This window comes from Typopeltis vanoorti, chromosome 11, assembly GCF_054136105.1.
Source record: "Typopeltis vanoorti isolate ZY-2024b chromosome 11, IOZ_Tvanoo_1.0, whole genome shotgun sequence".
Taxonomy (NCBI): Eukaryota; Metazoa; Arthropoda; class Arachnida; order Uropygi; family Thelyphonidae; genus Typopeltis; species Typopeltis vanoorti.
This window is the reverse complement of record NC_143559.1, coordinates 101,024,842-101,042,360: the sequence shown is the minus strand read 5'-3', so window position 1 is coordinate 101,042,360 and position 17,519 is coordinate 101,024,842. Positions and strand designations below refer to the sequence as shown.

Sequence of the window (17,519 nt, the reverse complement as noted above, 5' to 3'; positions counted from 1 at the left end):
CTTTTAAAGAGTGTCGAAATTCTTGCCAAGAGTTCGTACCCTCGGGATCGAAATTGACCCAAACATCGGCAAAGCGACATTTGTGAGAGCTCTTCTCAAAGTCGCCAAAGCAGAAAGCATTTACGGGCTTACCCCTTACGGGGGGGGGGGGGGAGATTCCAATTAGTAACGAACAACATAGAGACAAGGGAAACGCTCCTTAAAGGCATAGAATGTGAAGGAAGAAAATACCTACCCTTCCTAGTCGGGAGTATTTTAAAATCCGTAAAAATTGACAGGTTTCCACTCGAATATCTAGAGTAAGGGGAGGAAAGCATTAAAACCATTTTTTCAAAGTGGGGGATTGTCCGAAACGTAACAATCGGACAAGACACGGATATCCCAGAGTGGAAATCAGGGGAAGTGAGCATTTCAATTGAAATGAAAACAGAAATCCCCAACTTGATTTTTTTAGGCTCAGCAAAAGTAATAGTCAATTATCCAGGAGTAAGAAAACAATGTTTTCGGTGCACCGCTTTGGGCCACCTTAGCGCTCACTGCCCGAAAAACAACAAATGCCGCAACTGCTTATCGACAGAACACATATTGGATAAATGTGAGTCACCGTGCCGTAAATGTGGGAACACATCCCATAGAATAGACGTTTGTCCTAACAGGACACTTGCAGAAAGAGCAGGAGGCTCCATAACACCTGCGGCAGTAGCCATTCCAGTAATCAGTCCTAAACTCACATCACAGGACTCATGAACTACCGGCCAAACAGTAAACGAACCACAAACAATGGAATCAGAAGACTTTCCAGCCCTCCAACCACAAGCTATCGCAACGACCACATTAGGAAATCAGGCAATAATTGGGAGGAACGCAGAAGGGAATATTAGGAAGAAAAAGAAACAGAACACTAAGAAATCTTACACCATTGAATCGGAAGGCAACAATGACAGCACAGAAACAGAGGAAATGGAAATCAATACCAGTTCAACAAAACGACCCATCACGCCAGAAGAAGGAGAAATTAAACGAAGCAAACAAGACATTGAAAGCCAAATAAAAGCTTCAAGTTCGGAAGAAGACGAGGAAGGAAATGAGATAATAACGCAAAACAACACAGAAAATGAGGAAGAAACCTCATCAGAAGAGGACACAGAGCAAGGAAACGATCCAAAACCAGAAGATACAAATACCGGTTCTTCTCACCCCATTACAAAACCGGTAGAAGGAGAAAATCCCACATATGAAAATTCGAATATAACAAGACGAATCCTACTCGATCTTAGGGACAAACCCGAGATAAGGCACAAGGGCCACACAGCTATACAGGAAAAAGGAGACGCTTGTTTGCAATGTAAAGGCGAGATAGATAGTCTTAGTATATGGATGAAGTGGGATAACTTTAATTACCACCGAACGAAATGGAATGAAAGCTTGAAGAGAATATGGAAACTAAATGATGAAGAGTCAGTACACGTACTCACAGTGATGGAAAATGTGGTAAAAGACTTTGAGATAGCGATTAAAAATTGGACAGCAAATATGACCTAAAAAAAAAAAAAGCCCCTTCTAAGTTCTCTCTTTTGGTTTTGTTTCTGTGTATCCACACTTAGTCCACATAGGAGGGGGCAGACCTGAGAACCCGAGCTGCGAAGGCCTACAGCGAGGCGGTGCAGCTCCTTGTGGGCTGCATCACTCGGGCCGGGCTCTTCCCCCAACTCTCGGTTCTCTGGTTGATAAAGTCCACCTCAATACGGATCCCGTTATCGCAGTTTTTTTTTATTTTATTTTATTTTATTTATTTTTTCCAGTTGTAAGGCATAGTCTAAGAATAATCTAAGTTCCAAATTTTAACAAACATTTTTCTTTATTTCTTTAGGGGTTACGAGATGACGTCTCCAGACACCTAGATTAATGTATTCGAAAGTTTTGTTTTTTCGGGTAAAATGAAATGTAAATTTTAAGTTTTTTTTTTCGAACAGGTGCAAGGAAATTATGTTTTACAGACCTTTTAGCCACAACCTCTGGGTTATACAGCTAAACAGGTTGACTGAGGCCTCTTTTTACCTCCTACTATCCTACGCTACCTTTCTTTAACTTTCCCTATTACTACCGGCTGACCCTCAGCAATCTTTATACTCCAAAGGCCGATGATGAAAGACATGAACTCCCATTCTACCTCAATAAAGGTCGAAACCAGTCTGGGTAGTGGCCCCTTGCTTTTAATACAAAACATCATACATCCCCTTCTTGGAGATGTGTTTTGGCATTAAGGGTAAATATTAAGATTAGTGATCAGAGCTTGCTCCACTTCTACCACGAGTTGCCTTGGTCTTGCACTACCTGTGGGATCAGCTAGTCTTGCATATATTGCAGGCGCAAACTTGACATTTTGTCTGTTTGCTTACTTGGAAAAAAAAAAAATGGAGTAAAACCAGGTTTAAAATTGCTTGGTATCTTTAACATAACTATACCCAAGTTAAAAATACTTTCTACATCCTCAGGTGCTAACTGGTGCTGCACCTAGTCAGAACTCTAGTCTTTTGTCCACGTGTTTCACTTAGTTTTGTGTAGCCTTTGTGTGTGTGTGTGTTACAAATATCATATGTACTCCCTGACAATGTCTCAGTGACTGAAACAAACTATTGGAAGAATTAAATATTAGTTTTAACTCTTTTTCAGTGCTGTTTCACTTCATCAAACCTCTAACATGAGTTTCTCCTACTTACCACTTAACACATAGGCCGTAATATCCTTCTCCCCGTCCATTCATCATGCCACAAGAATCACTTCAGACTCCCTTTTGCTGTAAAACAACTGAGGGTTGGTTTTCATAAATATATTCAATAATTTTATTTATGGGAAATAGTTTTCCTTATTTAAATGCTCATAATTTTAAGTTCCTGAACAAGGAATATGCTTTGCTCATTCTTAACCTATCCAGATATACATGCCATTTAAATTCATGGCTGACTGTGTCTACAGAATGATTTCATTTTAGATAATCTATCAAATTTACTTTTAATATCTTTGCGATACTTTTTACTGAATTTCAGATTTTAACTTCAGCATTATTTCTGCCCAGATTTGGTCACCTCGGTTCCTTCTTGATGGGGAGGAGGTGGAGAGGATCCAGAGGCGAGTGACTAAGACGATAGCAGGCCTATGGAATGAACCATATGAGAACAGGTTGAAGATTTGTGGGTTGCAGATACTAGTTGATAGGCGGAAAAGGGGAGATATGATTGAGACATTCAAATTGCTAAAAGGATTCTATAGGATTAATTCAGAGGATATTTTTGAGATCAGGACTGGTGGTGGGAGAACTAGCGGACGCCTATGGAAGCTGGGCAAGAGTGTGGTTAGCAGGGGTGTTAGAGCTGGGTTCTCTACTTTTAGAGTGGTAAATGAGTGGAATAAGCTGCCAGAGTCTGTTGTGGGTGCTATGACAGTGAGCGAGTTCAAGGCAAGGTATGATAGATACTGTGAGAATGTCGAATAGTTGTGTGGACATGCTGTTTAGGGCCTCCCTCGATGAGTCTAAGGACTCCCTGGAGTAGCCTGAAATAATAATAATAATAATAATTATATGCTATTAATTTTACACTCCTTTTTTTATTTTATTTTATTTTTTATTTATTTATTTTTTTAAAGTTTAGGATTGAAGTTCTGATTTGGCATTTGGTTCATATAAAATTATAAAATTATAAAAATATAAAATTCCTGAAATGTGAAACTGAGTTGCGATAATTCCTCAATTATGTAACTGCAATGGGAGATCAATTTGCTAGCCAGATAATTGAAAGGTTGATTAATTGGTTGATGCACTATGCCATTCAGGGGTTAAATAATTGAAGATTCGTTTATTTAAAATTCAGATAATTGAGAGATTGGTGTATTTTGAAATGCCTTGTACCTGATTGCTAGACATTTATGATCACTTAAAAGTATTTTAATTGAATTAGGTGCAGCTCAAATATTTGTTCAATAGTGAACATTTTTAGTAGAGCAATACTGCAGTACTCTTAAGTTTTTATTGCAGTTTTTATATTACTATTACAGCAAGAAGCTAACTAATCAGTTATAGCTTCACGCTGTATATGTTATTCCAGATTTCATGTTTCCTTTATTGCAGAAAATATAGAGGAATTTGTTACATGGTTCTTTTTAAAGATATGTTCATAAAAGAAATTTGCATTTACTATGAAGGGTTTAACTGGCATACTTTAAATGAGTATTCATTTAAAGCGTTCTTCTCTTAAATATCAATATCATGTATCTAAAATACTTTATTTTCATTAAAAGAATTAATCAGCATGGTTATCAACAACCGTTTATCATTTTTTACCTTATAGATAAAGAATTATATTTTCAAACACAAAATGAGCTGTTATTGATGCTAACTTCATAACTTTGTTTTAAAGAAATACTGTGTATTGTATCACATTTCTATAATATATAGTTTTAAGTGAACCTTATCAACTTATGTCAGCTATGTATAATTAGGATCATTTATGAAGCTGATTTGTTCACTAACAAATCAAACCAAACTAATGCTTGACTTGTGTTCTCTCTTTTATATTAATCAGAAGTGATCAGTTATAAAGTTGACTATCAAATTTTTTTTTTTTCTTTTTTAATTTTATTGCAGATTGCACACACATATATAGGTTTCAGGTAAGTGACATTAATTTAAGCTAAATGGATTTTCATGTTGTTTGTGTACTTTTTGTATGGTTCCTGCAAGTTCTTTGTGTCATGTCATCAATTTTCTGCCATTACCTTTGCTTACCTCAAGTAACAGTCATATCCTCAAATTTATGATTCTTTTATCACTTTTCAGTAGAAGATCCTGTTCTCTTGGCTGCAAGCTGTGTATTTATTAGCCCCCCCCCTCCTGCCATCTAGTAATATACATTTTAAAATTCTTGTAGTGAAAATTCTGTATATCCTTGCATGCTGGTTTCTCCAGCTTATCCTTTCTGCCTGTTATTTATTTATTTATATTTTCCTTATTTTATTATAGCTAACAAAATTTTGGTATTTTCATCCATGTCTTTATAGTTGATTCACAAATACAAATGATTTCGCTTCCTTCCGTACAAAAGTCAAAAACAATGATAAGGCAGTGTGTGTGTGCATGGTGTGGGAGTCTATCTTTATCCTTTCTAAGTTTTAAAAGAGGTAAACCGTGAGTAGACATATCGGTACACAATAAATAACGGAAAAAACTCACATAGAAAGATTATTTATTAGTATAATTTTCGCCTGTGTGTCACAGGCATCTTCAGATGAAGATGCCTGTGACACACAGGCAAAAATTATGCTAATAAATAATCTTTCTACGTGAGTTTTTTCCATTATTTATCGTGTACCGATTTATCCTTTCTTTTATATTCTAGTTTTAATGCAAAACACTAAGAAATTTTACGCAGTATTTCCCACAGCATGACTCCCATAGTTGTATTTTGAGCCAATGGTTTTTCAGCATGGAAAAACGTAAACTGTAGATTCAGATACATAAATATCGTTGAAGAAAAAATTAAACTGTTTGAAAACAAGAATCAAACCTTGGAGATTCAGTGGCAAACTCTGAAAAAAAACATTGATTGAATTGGAGAGTGGTTGTTTGTAAGGATAAAAAAAATCAGAACTCTATGTTGAAAAGAAAGAAAGCATATCGAAAGTTCCTGACAACTAAGTCAGCTCGTGTGCTTAGAGAATACAGAGAAAAATATAAGGAAGCGAAGCACTGTTTTGCTAATCACTTGGCCAAATGATGGCAAGAAAGTGAAAAACTATATTTAGAAACAAATGTGAAGAGCTTGACAAATATTCCTCTTCCCACAAATCTGTAACACAAAAAAATGTTTTTTTCTGTATTAGCAGAAATGAAATTTATACTGAAATATTTCAGTGCATATTTTTGGCCTTCAGAAACTTGAGCTTGGATATATAATCAGTGAATTTTTGTACTCATTATTAAAATACCTTTAGAATATTAAGTTAGGTAATTTATACAACTTTTCATTTTTGTAATATTTTGATATTCCTGCTTGTTGGAAATAGTTTTCTTCTTTAGCATTATAATGCTTTTACATTTCAAGGATCATAGTTTAAACACTACTCAGAAGTGTGTATATATATATATATATATAAGGAAAAATATTTGATTTATTGGAGTGAATTAGAAAAGCTTTCAGTGACAGTGAAAGTAAAATAAAAGCATTACCTTTGCAAATATGGATTCCTTATTCTGTTTATTTAGTTTTTGAATTGAGTATTGTCCCCACATATGAAAACAGGTGAAGTTAGTAGTTATATAATAGTGAAGTATAATAGTATGGGAATAATTTAATCATTAATGAAGTAATGATAAGGAAGATTGTTTTGGGCATTTTTTTTTCATGTTTCACTGCTGTAAAATTTAATTCTTTCAATGTAAATTTGAATGTAGTGCACCGATGTCATTCTGATAGAATGGAATGCAAATGACTTCAGGTTTACCTTAAATGTCAGTGGACATAGCTATGTTTCAGTCCTTTGTAGTACACCAAAAGCAGATTACTTTCACAAATAGTTGTGCTTATTTGGAATTATGACTGAAGCAGCCAGATTTGTGTAGTCAGTGTATTAAGTCTGTAACGTGCATGGATTCTTCTGACCAGTTTGCCTGTTTTGTTCAATGAAAATCCTGAGTTTCCAAGAGGAGAAAACTATGCTACCTCTATATCAGGCCAGCTAATTCGCCTTCAAATGGGGAAAAAAAAAACAACCTTACAAGGTTTTCTGCATTTTAGACAGGATTCAGTGTCCTGTCTAGGGTACAAAGATCTAGGATCCTGTGAATCCTAGACAGCAGTCTGCTTTGACACTGATATTATCAAATGTTTTGTATCAGTATCTACATTATGCATGGATTAAGACTACCTCTGTTACCAAGGTAACTATCAGTATTTCTACTGTATTGATGTATGAAATTATATTAGTAAGATTAAGACAGATATGTCACAAGGTCATTCTACTGCAAAACCATTTCAGTGACTCCATCCACTGTCTATCATTTTTTGATAGTGCAGAGCAACCATTAAAACTGCATCATGCACATTTTACACCTCCTTCAAAGGACTTCCATTTATTAAGTTTAGATTTGACCTGTACTCTGTGTGTATATGTGCATTCAGTGCACATGCAACTCATTCAATCTTGATCAACAAGCTTTACTCTGGTATCTGACCTGTACTCTGTGTGTATGTGTGCATTCAGTGCACATGCAACTCATTCAATCTTGATCAACAAGCTTTACTCTGGTATCGTGAACTTATTCTGAATTACTGAATAGTCCCCATATACTTTCATCTGAATGTCTTATTTGTGAGTCACAAATGTTATATGTGGTATAATTAATGCAAGCATATTCCTACTTCCATTTACATGCTACATATGGGCTTTTAAATGGTTGGCATTGATGATGGTGTTGCTACTTTCTTCTCAATATTTACAGTTAATATTTTGTTTTGTTCATTACTGAAAGTTTTCTAATGACAGTTCTTCCCTGCATATCTTTTCCCATGTCATTCTTGATCCTGTCAGGACTAATTTTAGCCTCTCACAGAGAATTAGGTTTTATATATGAGAGTTATTATCTAACCTAGCCATAAATACTGTTACAGCTTGAACAGTGCATAAACCTTGAATCCATCAGTAAATCATTTAAGCTTTTATCACATACAAACCACATGTATGACGTATATATAGCAGCACTCAATGTTTGAAATATCTCCCTTTTGCCTTCGCACATGCCCAAAAGTCTGTGAGCACATATCAATGGTGGTACACACAACATTCAATGGACATGATGCCACCACTTGCTCCAAATCCAGTCTGGCAATGCTGAAGTATCGTTTCTTGCAGGCCACTCTATCAAGCTTTGACCACAATTTGAAGTCCAGTGGATTCAGATTGGGATTTCCAGATGGCCAATCAGATGGTGATATGTGGTCAGGCAATTTCGCCTCCAACCACTGTTTTGTGATCCTTGTGTGCAGGGGAGTTGTGTTGGAAGGTTCACTGCTTACTGTGAAACAAGGTGTTGTTCAGGGACCATTCCACTGGTTCCATCATGGTGTCCTGATACACTTTAGCAGAGGTTTTGACCCCCTTTCTTTCAGAAATGCAGCTTGGATATCCTGACACGTCACCTCTACTCACTGCCACCAAACCATCACTGATGGGGTGATGACTTCTCTGAATCCTGGGTGATATGACACGTGCTGTGCAACCATCAGATGGGCGCACAGCATTGTAACATACACCTGATTGTTTTGGCAGTTAAATGACTCTTCATTGGTGAAAATCTTCTCACCTGTGAAGAGGATATCTCCGTGTCTGTTGTTTACATGTGATATTTTAATGGATTCTGGTGATTTAAATGAGAAGGGATCTTTGATTTTATCACCCTCTTCTGCATAAGTTGCGATGTTAGGAAGTGTCCAGTAGAATGACGATAGGCTCTCATCCCCAGGTCATCAGTTAGTGCATGTGACATCTTCAATCTCTGTGGAACGTTCATCTCTCGCAACATCATTTTCTGCATTCTCACAAGCTGATGCATCCTAATGCAACGTGGTTGACCTGCTCTTTGGTAGTCAGATACGTCTTCTTAATCACTATAATGGTTAATAGTCCGATACACAAACATCTTACTGATCCTGAGTGTTTTTAGCATGTTGAAAATAACAGGTGGCTGCATTCCAACCATGTGAAGTGCTATTACATCTGCACAGGTCTCATAATCTCCTTACTGCATTTTAATCAATTCAGCTAGACAACTCTCACTCTCTCTCTCTCTGCTATTAAATGCACAAATGTTGGCTTTGCACAGTGCTACTAATGGAATTGGGCTCACACAATTCTTTGGGCAGGGCAGTTGTAACAGTATATATATGGCAAGACTGTGTACTTATACTGAGTTTTATTGAAATCTCTTATATATACAAAACTGTCATAGATAATTTTGAATATATAATATCTATATGTGTGTGTTTGTTCTTGGTCTTTTTCTGAGAAGGAATGACCTGTGTTACAGAAAAATAGCTTCTGTAAAGAAAGAATTATTTATATAAGTATCATAATTCTAGTAGCAAGGCTTATACATTGGTCAGACATAACAGGTGATTAGTTTACGGAATTAACAACGCATATAAAGTATATTAATTAAAGGTAACTTTAATGAATAACTTCTATATTTCGGCAACGTCACATTGCCATCTTCAGGAACATCAAGATATGGTATGTGCATGCAGGCACTAACACAAAGCAAATGAGGAAGAAAGCAAGAAACTAATATTGTTCCTAAAGTCCTAATGGTGCCCTCTGGCAGGCTAATTTGGTAGTCTTGGCAGTTGGGCTGAAGTTCTCATAATGTAAGTCTCCCAAATTTGGGGTAGTTTCATGCACCCAAATTTGTTGAGGTTAGGAACGTTTTTTAGAGCTGCTGAAGATTCTTTGAATAATCTTTCGTATTTAAACTTGCTGCGATGAATTATTTTTGTTTTCTTCCAACGAATTTTATGGTGGGTATCTAAGGCATGGTCTGCCAGCCCAGAGCGGCTGTACTGGTGGAACCGGATGTAGTCTTGGTGTTCTGAAATCCTGATATTTGTTGTTCTGCCTGTTTGGCCAAAGTAGGACAATTTGCAGCTGCAAGGGACCTGGTATACACCAGGTAGGTCTAGGGGAAGTGGTTGGTCTTTGGTAGAGCGGATAAGGGATGCCAACTTTTTATATGGTCTGTAACAGGAAGTAAGGTCATATTTTTTGAGGATATTGGTTATTTTCTCAGAGGTGCCCTGGATGTAAGGGATGGTGATAGACTTGGTGTAATCTTTATTGTGGAGGGGGGTTGTGGTTTACTGGTTTTAATATTTTTTGGATTTTTTTGGGGTTATAGCCATTGGCTAAGAAAGTGTTGAGGATGTGGTTTAGTTCAGTAGTTAGGGCCTTGTCATCTGAGCAGATTAATTTACCCTGTTATATAGTGTTTTTATAACCCCATATTGTTGTGAGGGGGGGGGGGGGGACTGCTGGTGAATGTATCTGCCAGTATGAATGGGATTTCTGTGAACAGAGAAAACCAAAGATCCATCAAGCTGGCAGGTGATTAAAGTGTCTAGGAAGAGGAGGGTGTTGTTTTCCTCTTTTTCTAAGGTGAACTGGACTCTGGGGTGTTGGTTGTTTAAGTGTGTTAGGAAGGAGTGGAGTGTGTCTGAGCCATGTGGCCAAATAGCAAACACATCATCCACATAACGAAGCCAAATAGTGGGTTTTTGTGGGGTGGAGTTTAAGGCTTTCTCTTCAAATGTCTCCATAAAGAAATTGGCCAAGGGTGGGGAAAGCGGTGAACCCATGGCTGTTCCCTCTATCTGTTTGTAGAACTTTCCTTGCCAAACGAAATAGCCTGAGTTCATTGTGAACTGAAATAGGGCTGAGATATCGGGAGGAAACTTGGCTTGGATGAGCTCTAGGGTTTCTTTGAGTGGGACATCAGTGAATAGGGAGGAGACATCAAAACTGACCATTATGTCAGTGTGTTGGAGTGTGAGGTTTTCTATACTGGCTTTAAAGTGGGCTGAGTTTTTTATGTGTGATGGTGTGTTGCCAGTGTAGTGTGTGAGCGTTTTGGCTAAATGTTTGGCTAATTTATATGTTGGGGAATCAATGCCATCCACTATGGGACGCAATGGCACATTTTGTTTATGTATTTTTGGGAGTCCATATAATCGGGGGGGGGGGGGGTCTAGAGTTATAAGATTTTAGTTTGTTGGTGACTTCCACAGGCCAAGAAGTGACCTTCTTAAGGAGTCTGTGGAGAGTTCTAATCTGAGAGCTGGTCGGATTATATTCAATGGGGAGGTAAGTAGTACGGTCTAGTACTAAAGAATTTAGCTTACCTTTGTAGTCTTTTTGATTGAGTACCACAGTGGTGCTTCCATTATCAGCTTTGGTGATTACTATTTTTTTGTTGTTTTTCAATTCTTGTAGGGCAGCATATTCGTTTTTGGATAAGTTGGTTTTTGGAGGTTTGGCTTTAGTGAGAACACCGACTACATCCAGTCTAACGTTGTTGGCGATATAGTTTGGCAGGTTGCGAATCCCACGTTCTATATGGATCATGATATCTTCGGCAGGTATTCTTTTAGGAGCTAGGGCGAAATTGTGACCACGTGAAAGTGCGGTGAGTGCTTCAGGCTTTAAAACTGCTGACGAGAGGTTGACTATAGTGTTGAGTGGTGGCTGTGGTAAGGAGGTAGAATTCTTTGTCAGGTTTTCGTATTTTTTCAAGTGCCTACTTCGTATTTTTTCGAATTCTTTTTTTGCCGATGTGCACGAGACGTCATGAAGTATCGACCATAGATCACGGCCGAGTGTATCCGAAAGCTCTTCGTTGGAAGAAAACAAAAATAATTCATCGCAGCAAGTTTAAATACGAAAGATTATTCAAAGAATCTTCAGCAGCTCTAAAAAACGTTCCTAACCTCAACAAATTTGGGTGCATGAAACTACCCGAAATTTGGGAGACTTACATTATGAGAACTTCAGCCCAACTGCCAAGACTACCAAATTAGCCCGCCAGAGGGCACCCTTCGGACTTTAGGAACAATATTAGTTTCTTGCTTTCTTCCTCATTTGCTTTGTGTTAGTGCCTGCGTGCACATACCATATCTTTATGTTCCTGAAGATGGCAATGTGACGTTGCCGAAATATAGAAGTTATTCATTAAAGTTACCTTTAATTAATATACTTTATATGCGTTGTTAATTCCGTAAACTAATCACCAGTTATAAGTATCATAGTTGAATCTTAAAAGTTTATCGTAATTACTGTTATTGATTACTGGAATGATTATTCTAAATAGAGTCAACTTTTATGATAATAGACTCCTAGGGACTACCGAAACAGTTTGTTGGTGAATTTATTTTAGCTTAACACTGCTATGACTTTTGGATTTTTTTTTTTTTTATTTATTTTAATGGTGTTTGCAATAGTGCGAGTAGACTTTAATTGATTACAGTTTCAAAAAATCTTTTTAAATCTTTGATGCATTACAAATCAGAAATGATATCCTATGAAAATCAAGTATTCTTGAAGAATATAAGAATACTGTTAAAGTATGTAATGCTCATTATCTGACATGCAATTTTCTTTTTTCTTTATAGTTAAAAAAAGTTTCTCATATAAGAGGAATAAAAATGGAGGATTTATTAAAAACTTTTAAACAACCAATATGTAAGGTAAGTTAATCTCTGATTTATGTTTTTGCAAAAAAAAAAAAAAGAAGTTATTGAGTACTGTTTTGGAATAGTTTTTAGAATATCTACACCAATGAAGTAGTTATATCAGTTGTCTTTTTAATAATTCAATACTAATGATTTGTATTATAAGTATTTTGGTCATTTTATTTTATTATTATTATTATTATTATTTTGTTGCTACATCTTACACTATTTTATTGAAGTCTTAGATTACTCTCTGATTGGAAAAATGGATATAACTATGCAAAGTTTGTGATTAATAAAGCAGATTTCTCAGAAGTCATTTTGATCTTGTGTGCCAAACAGTGACTACATGGAAAGAGTTCACAGCTTTTCAAAGGAAAAATGACAGTTGAACTTCATTTGGGGAAAATGTCTTTATGTGCTATTATGCACAATTAAGCATTCCAAAATCCACATTGGAAATGCAAGCAGCTGTAAGCATTTCCATAAGTGTTTCTCTGACATGGAGAGAGAGTGAGTGAGTGCTGTATGAGTTTTTATGGAAGAGTTGCAACCATAATTTAGGGCAGATGGAAGGAGGGTGTGTGCTAAGTGTGACCTGAATGAGGAATTGATAAATGCAAATATGAAATTGATGACAGAAAGCGTTAGTAGCGAGAATGTCATGGGGAAAGAGAAGAATGGTGTGAAAGAGAGGTGAAAGAATGTTAAAAAATCAGTAAAAAAGAAAAAGGGTGATTTAAAAACCGTAATGGATGTTAAAAAGCACGAAAGTGAGACAAGAGTGGTGGAAGGAAACGAAATTGAGAGAATGAATGAAACTGGAAATGGCATGATGCAGGAATCAAAAGTGGAAAAAAATCGAAAGAATCAATGATAGCGAAAGTTGGACGCATGTTGGGCTGAAAGTACAGAAGCACAGAAGGATGAATGAGAGTGAAAGTGAGAAGAGGGGGGTGATAGAGAGAACGTGACGCCAGATTCGGAAGTCGAATTGGATTGGATGAGGAAAGAGATGAAATGGATGCGGAATGAAATTAAGAAAATTCGGGTAACAACTATTAAAACAAATCATGATGGCACGAAAGAGTTAACGAAAGATGAATGAGTGACGTTGTATGTCGACTCCATTATTAAAGGTGTGCTGGATGATAGGATGCACAAGGTATGTTTTCCAGCCACTAAAATGAGTAGAGAGATTGAGGCATTGGATATGAGGAGAGAGCGAGCAAAGGAGTTGATAGTTTTAATCGGTACAAATGATTTGACTGAGTACAAGGAGCACATCAGAATTGATATCAGGAGGCTGCTTAGAAGGATAAAAGAGAATAGTGTGACAGGAAGGGTAGTCAGCATTTTGCCTAGTGGTGAGTGAGGCGGAGAGCAAGGATTATGAATGATATGCTGGCTGAAATGTGTGAGGAGACGGGAGTATAGTTCGTTACTGTGCGGAATGAGTTTATTAGTCAACAGGATAAAAGACAAAAGGCTGCGCTAACAAATTGTGTTTGATGGAAGATTATTATTGAAGGAATAAAGTTGCAAACTTTATTAAGTATTGTATCCAGGCTCTGGGCAGCGTTTTAAAGACAGATTTTTGATTATAACAGCAAAATGTAATCGATGCATCATGTCAAGTCAGCTTGCAAGTTGGCTCTGTTAAATCTGGAATGAAAGGTTCAATTTGTTATTGAGCATTTCATTTAGGATTTAACTAGGATCTAAAAACTCTATAAAAAGGAAATGCTTGTACATAGGTGTAAGTGAAAACTTTAATATATTAATATTTTATTAATGGAATTTTGTAAGTGATAAATTGTAAACTGTAGAAGGAGAAAGTTTAAGCCAAGTCCACTTTAGCCTAATTGGCTTTTGAACAAAACCCTGGGGTATCTCAATGCGAAGTCCGAGACATTTCTACAGCACCCACGTGATGGGGAGCATTTCGGGGAGTAGCGTAGGGGAGTGTGCAAAAAGAGTTAGGTGTTGTGAGCAATCAGTGACGTAGCTGGGAGAGCAGACAAGGGGATATATAAGGATTTGGCCACGAAAATAGCTCTCTCTCTCTGTCCTCTGTTCTTCGTGGTGTCTCTCTCTCCCTCAGCTGTGGGTTCCGATGGAAGCAGTTCGCAGCGACGACTAGAAGGATGGTCAACGATGGCTATAAAGTCAGGTAGTGATCCCTTTCAAGCATAGCAGCGGCACAACCATGCAGCCAGCAGTTACCGCAGCTTTATGCAGAGTCGTACATGCCTATACGTCGAAGCAGTATCGCTAAAGTTACAGGAACAGTTGTGGTTCGGGAAGTTACAGTCTCCGCAAGCTGCATGGCTGTGCTGCTGCTATGCTTGAAACAGATTGCTATCTGACTTTGTAGCTGTCGTTGACCATCCTTCTAGTTGTCGCCACGAACTGCTTCCATCGGAATCCGCAGCTGAGGGAGAGAGACACCACGAAGAACAGAGGACTGGGAGAGAGCTATTTTCGCTGCCAAATCCTTATATATCCCCTTGTCCGATCTCCCAACTACGTCACTGCTCGTGACACCTAATTCTTTTTTGCACACTCCCCTATGCTACTCCCTGAAATGCTCCCCATCATGTGGACCATACACGTATCTTGGACTTTGCATTGCGAAGCCCCGGGGTTATGTTCAAAAGCTGATTAGGCTAAAGTGGACTTGGCTTAAACTTTTTCCTTCTAAAGTAACTTTCGCTAAGACCATTTAGACTCTGGTATGTTATTTATAAGGCAGTTTACAATTTATCACTTGCAAAATTCTGTTAATAAAATATTAATACATTAAAGTTTTCACTTACACCTATGTACAAGCATTTCCTTTTTATAGAGTTTTTAGATCCTAGTTAAATCCTCAATGAAATGCTCAATAACAAATTGAACCTTTCATTCCAGATTTAACAGCTCCATTCAAGCAGAGCTGTGCAGATATCTCAACAAACTGTGGCAAGACGTTTGCGACAAGTAGGCCTATACACTCGAAGGCCTGTAGTCTGCATTGCTTTATTTGCAGCTCATTGTAGAGCACATTTTCAGTAGTGTTGTATCCATAAATTGGACACGGCACCAATGGGCTAATGTACTCTTTACAGATGAGTCATTTTAGTCTTTACTATGTTTCTAGATGACACTTGATCATGCGTAAAGTGGTACTGCTTACCAGCGCAAGAATTTTCTTGAAAGCAATAGACGTGGCAGTGCCAGGGGCATTGTGCAACTCATTGATAAAATTGCAAATTATTTTGCTCTTTTTCTAGCATTAGACAAGGGCAGATATTTGGTGTTCAGTTAATTGGAAAGGCTGCAAATAATGAATATAATGATGACTGATTTTTGAAATTTTCTAATATTAGATAGGGATTCAATATTTAGTTGTCAAAAGCAAAACTAAATATTGAATCCCTATCTAATATTAGAAATCAGAAAAACTGCATATTATAGAAATCAGAATGAAAAAATTTTATATGTTATTGTCATCATCAAATTCCTGAACATGTAGCCTGAAGGGTTGTAGAGAATATGATAGTACTACATGAAAAATTTACGTCATTACTAACTTCCTGTCTACAATTTTCCTCAAAATCAGTCTATTACTTGTCAAGACTCCAACATTATCAGATCTTATGTTTCTATCGTCTAAGGCACTTTGTACCATATTGATCCACCTATATCTTGGTCTTCCTCTGGGTCGTTTTCCTGCCAACCTGACAAAGAACACTTGTTTTGCTAATCTTTCCTTGCCCATTCTGTTCAAGTGACCATTCCACCTGAGATTAGCTCTGCTAATGCATTCCTGGATGCTGACAATGTCAAGTTCTTTTCTAATATCCTTGTTTTTAATATGATATTGCCATTGATGCCATCTGTTCTTGCCTCTAATCTTTCTCAGGACTCTCATATCTGCGGCCTCTAGCCTTTGGTCAAGTGTTTTACTTCTGACCCAGCTCTCAGATCCATAAGTTAAAATTGGCTTAAATACTGTCTTGCATACAGCAAATTTAGTGTTTTGAGTGATTTCTCTCTTATTCCATATAAATTTATTCAATTGACTTCCTACCATACCAGCTTTGTTGATTCTGTTGTCTATTTCCATATTTAATTTACCATCTTCACTAAAAATCTTGTCTAAGTAGCTGAAATATTTTACTTGTTCCACAGGTATTCTGTTTAAAACACAGTTGACATTTTCAACGATTCTACCTGTTTTCATTATCTTTGTCTTTTTATTGCTGACCTTCATACCATATCTATTACAACAGTTATTCAATTTAGCCAGAGAATTTTGCAAATTTGTAGCCGATTTATTTAGAAGTATAACGTCGTCAGCATGAAGCAAAGCGCTGACATTGACATCTCTAATTCTTATATTATGTTTAATACCACTTTCCTTCATAATGTGATCCATATAGATAATGAATAACAGAGGGGATAATGTACATCCTTGTCTCACACCAGATTTAACATTAAGCGATCTTCCTGTATTTCCTTCAGTTCTAACTGCTAACTTGTAACTCAAATAAAGACCAAGTATTTCTTGATGTAATGTCCCATTGACACCATATAACTGTAGCATATTGAATAGCTTCTCTCTTGGCACCTTGTCATATGCCTTTTCCAAATCGACAAAACTTAAATACAGATCTTTGTTATATTCCCATGCTTTCTCAACTATTTGTCATAAAGTGAAGATCTGATCCTGACAGCCTCTATTTGACTGAATCCAGCCTTTACTTCACCAACCTTTTCTACCATAACTCTTATTAACTGTTTCTCAAGTATACTAGCATAAATCTGACCAGGAACACTCAGTAGAGAAATACCTCTGTAATTCTCACATTCTGTTTTATTTCCCTTTTTATATATGGGTACTATGAGAGCTCTACTCCAATCATCAGGAATTCGTACCTCTGTTCAGGCCTTCTGAATTATGCATTGCAGCCACCGTAAGACTTTTATACCACCATACTTCAGCATTTCTGGAGTAGATGATATTTCGAATATCATCTACTCCTGCTACCTTTCCACATTTCAAGCCTTTGATGTCTTTTTTCTACTTCAAGTATGGATATGTATTCCTGACTGCCTGTTGAGTGTTTTTACTACTGTGCTATCACTGCTTGTTTCATTTAGCAATTTTTCGAAGTAATTACTCCACACTTCAAAAATATCTTTTTCTCTGTTTTCATGTCACCTTCATCATCTCTAACTCCTTTTACTGCACTCTTTCATCCA

General features: G+C 37.0%; 1 protein-coding gene across 1 annotated transcript in view; it reads left to right on the top strand.

Moving 5' to 3' along the window:
• The window catches only part of LOC150101877 (serine/threonine-protein kinase ATR-like), an 860,597-nt gene that overhangs the window by 315,637 nt on the left and 527,441 nt on the right, over positions 1-17,519 (top strand). The window contains exon 21 of the mRNA XM_090399924.1: positions 12,210-12,284. Coding sequence (XP_090256050.1) covers positions 12,210-12,284 — 75 coding nt within the window. The remainder of the gene's footprint in view (positions 1-12,209; positions 12,285-17,519) is intronic.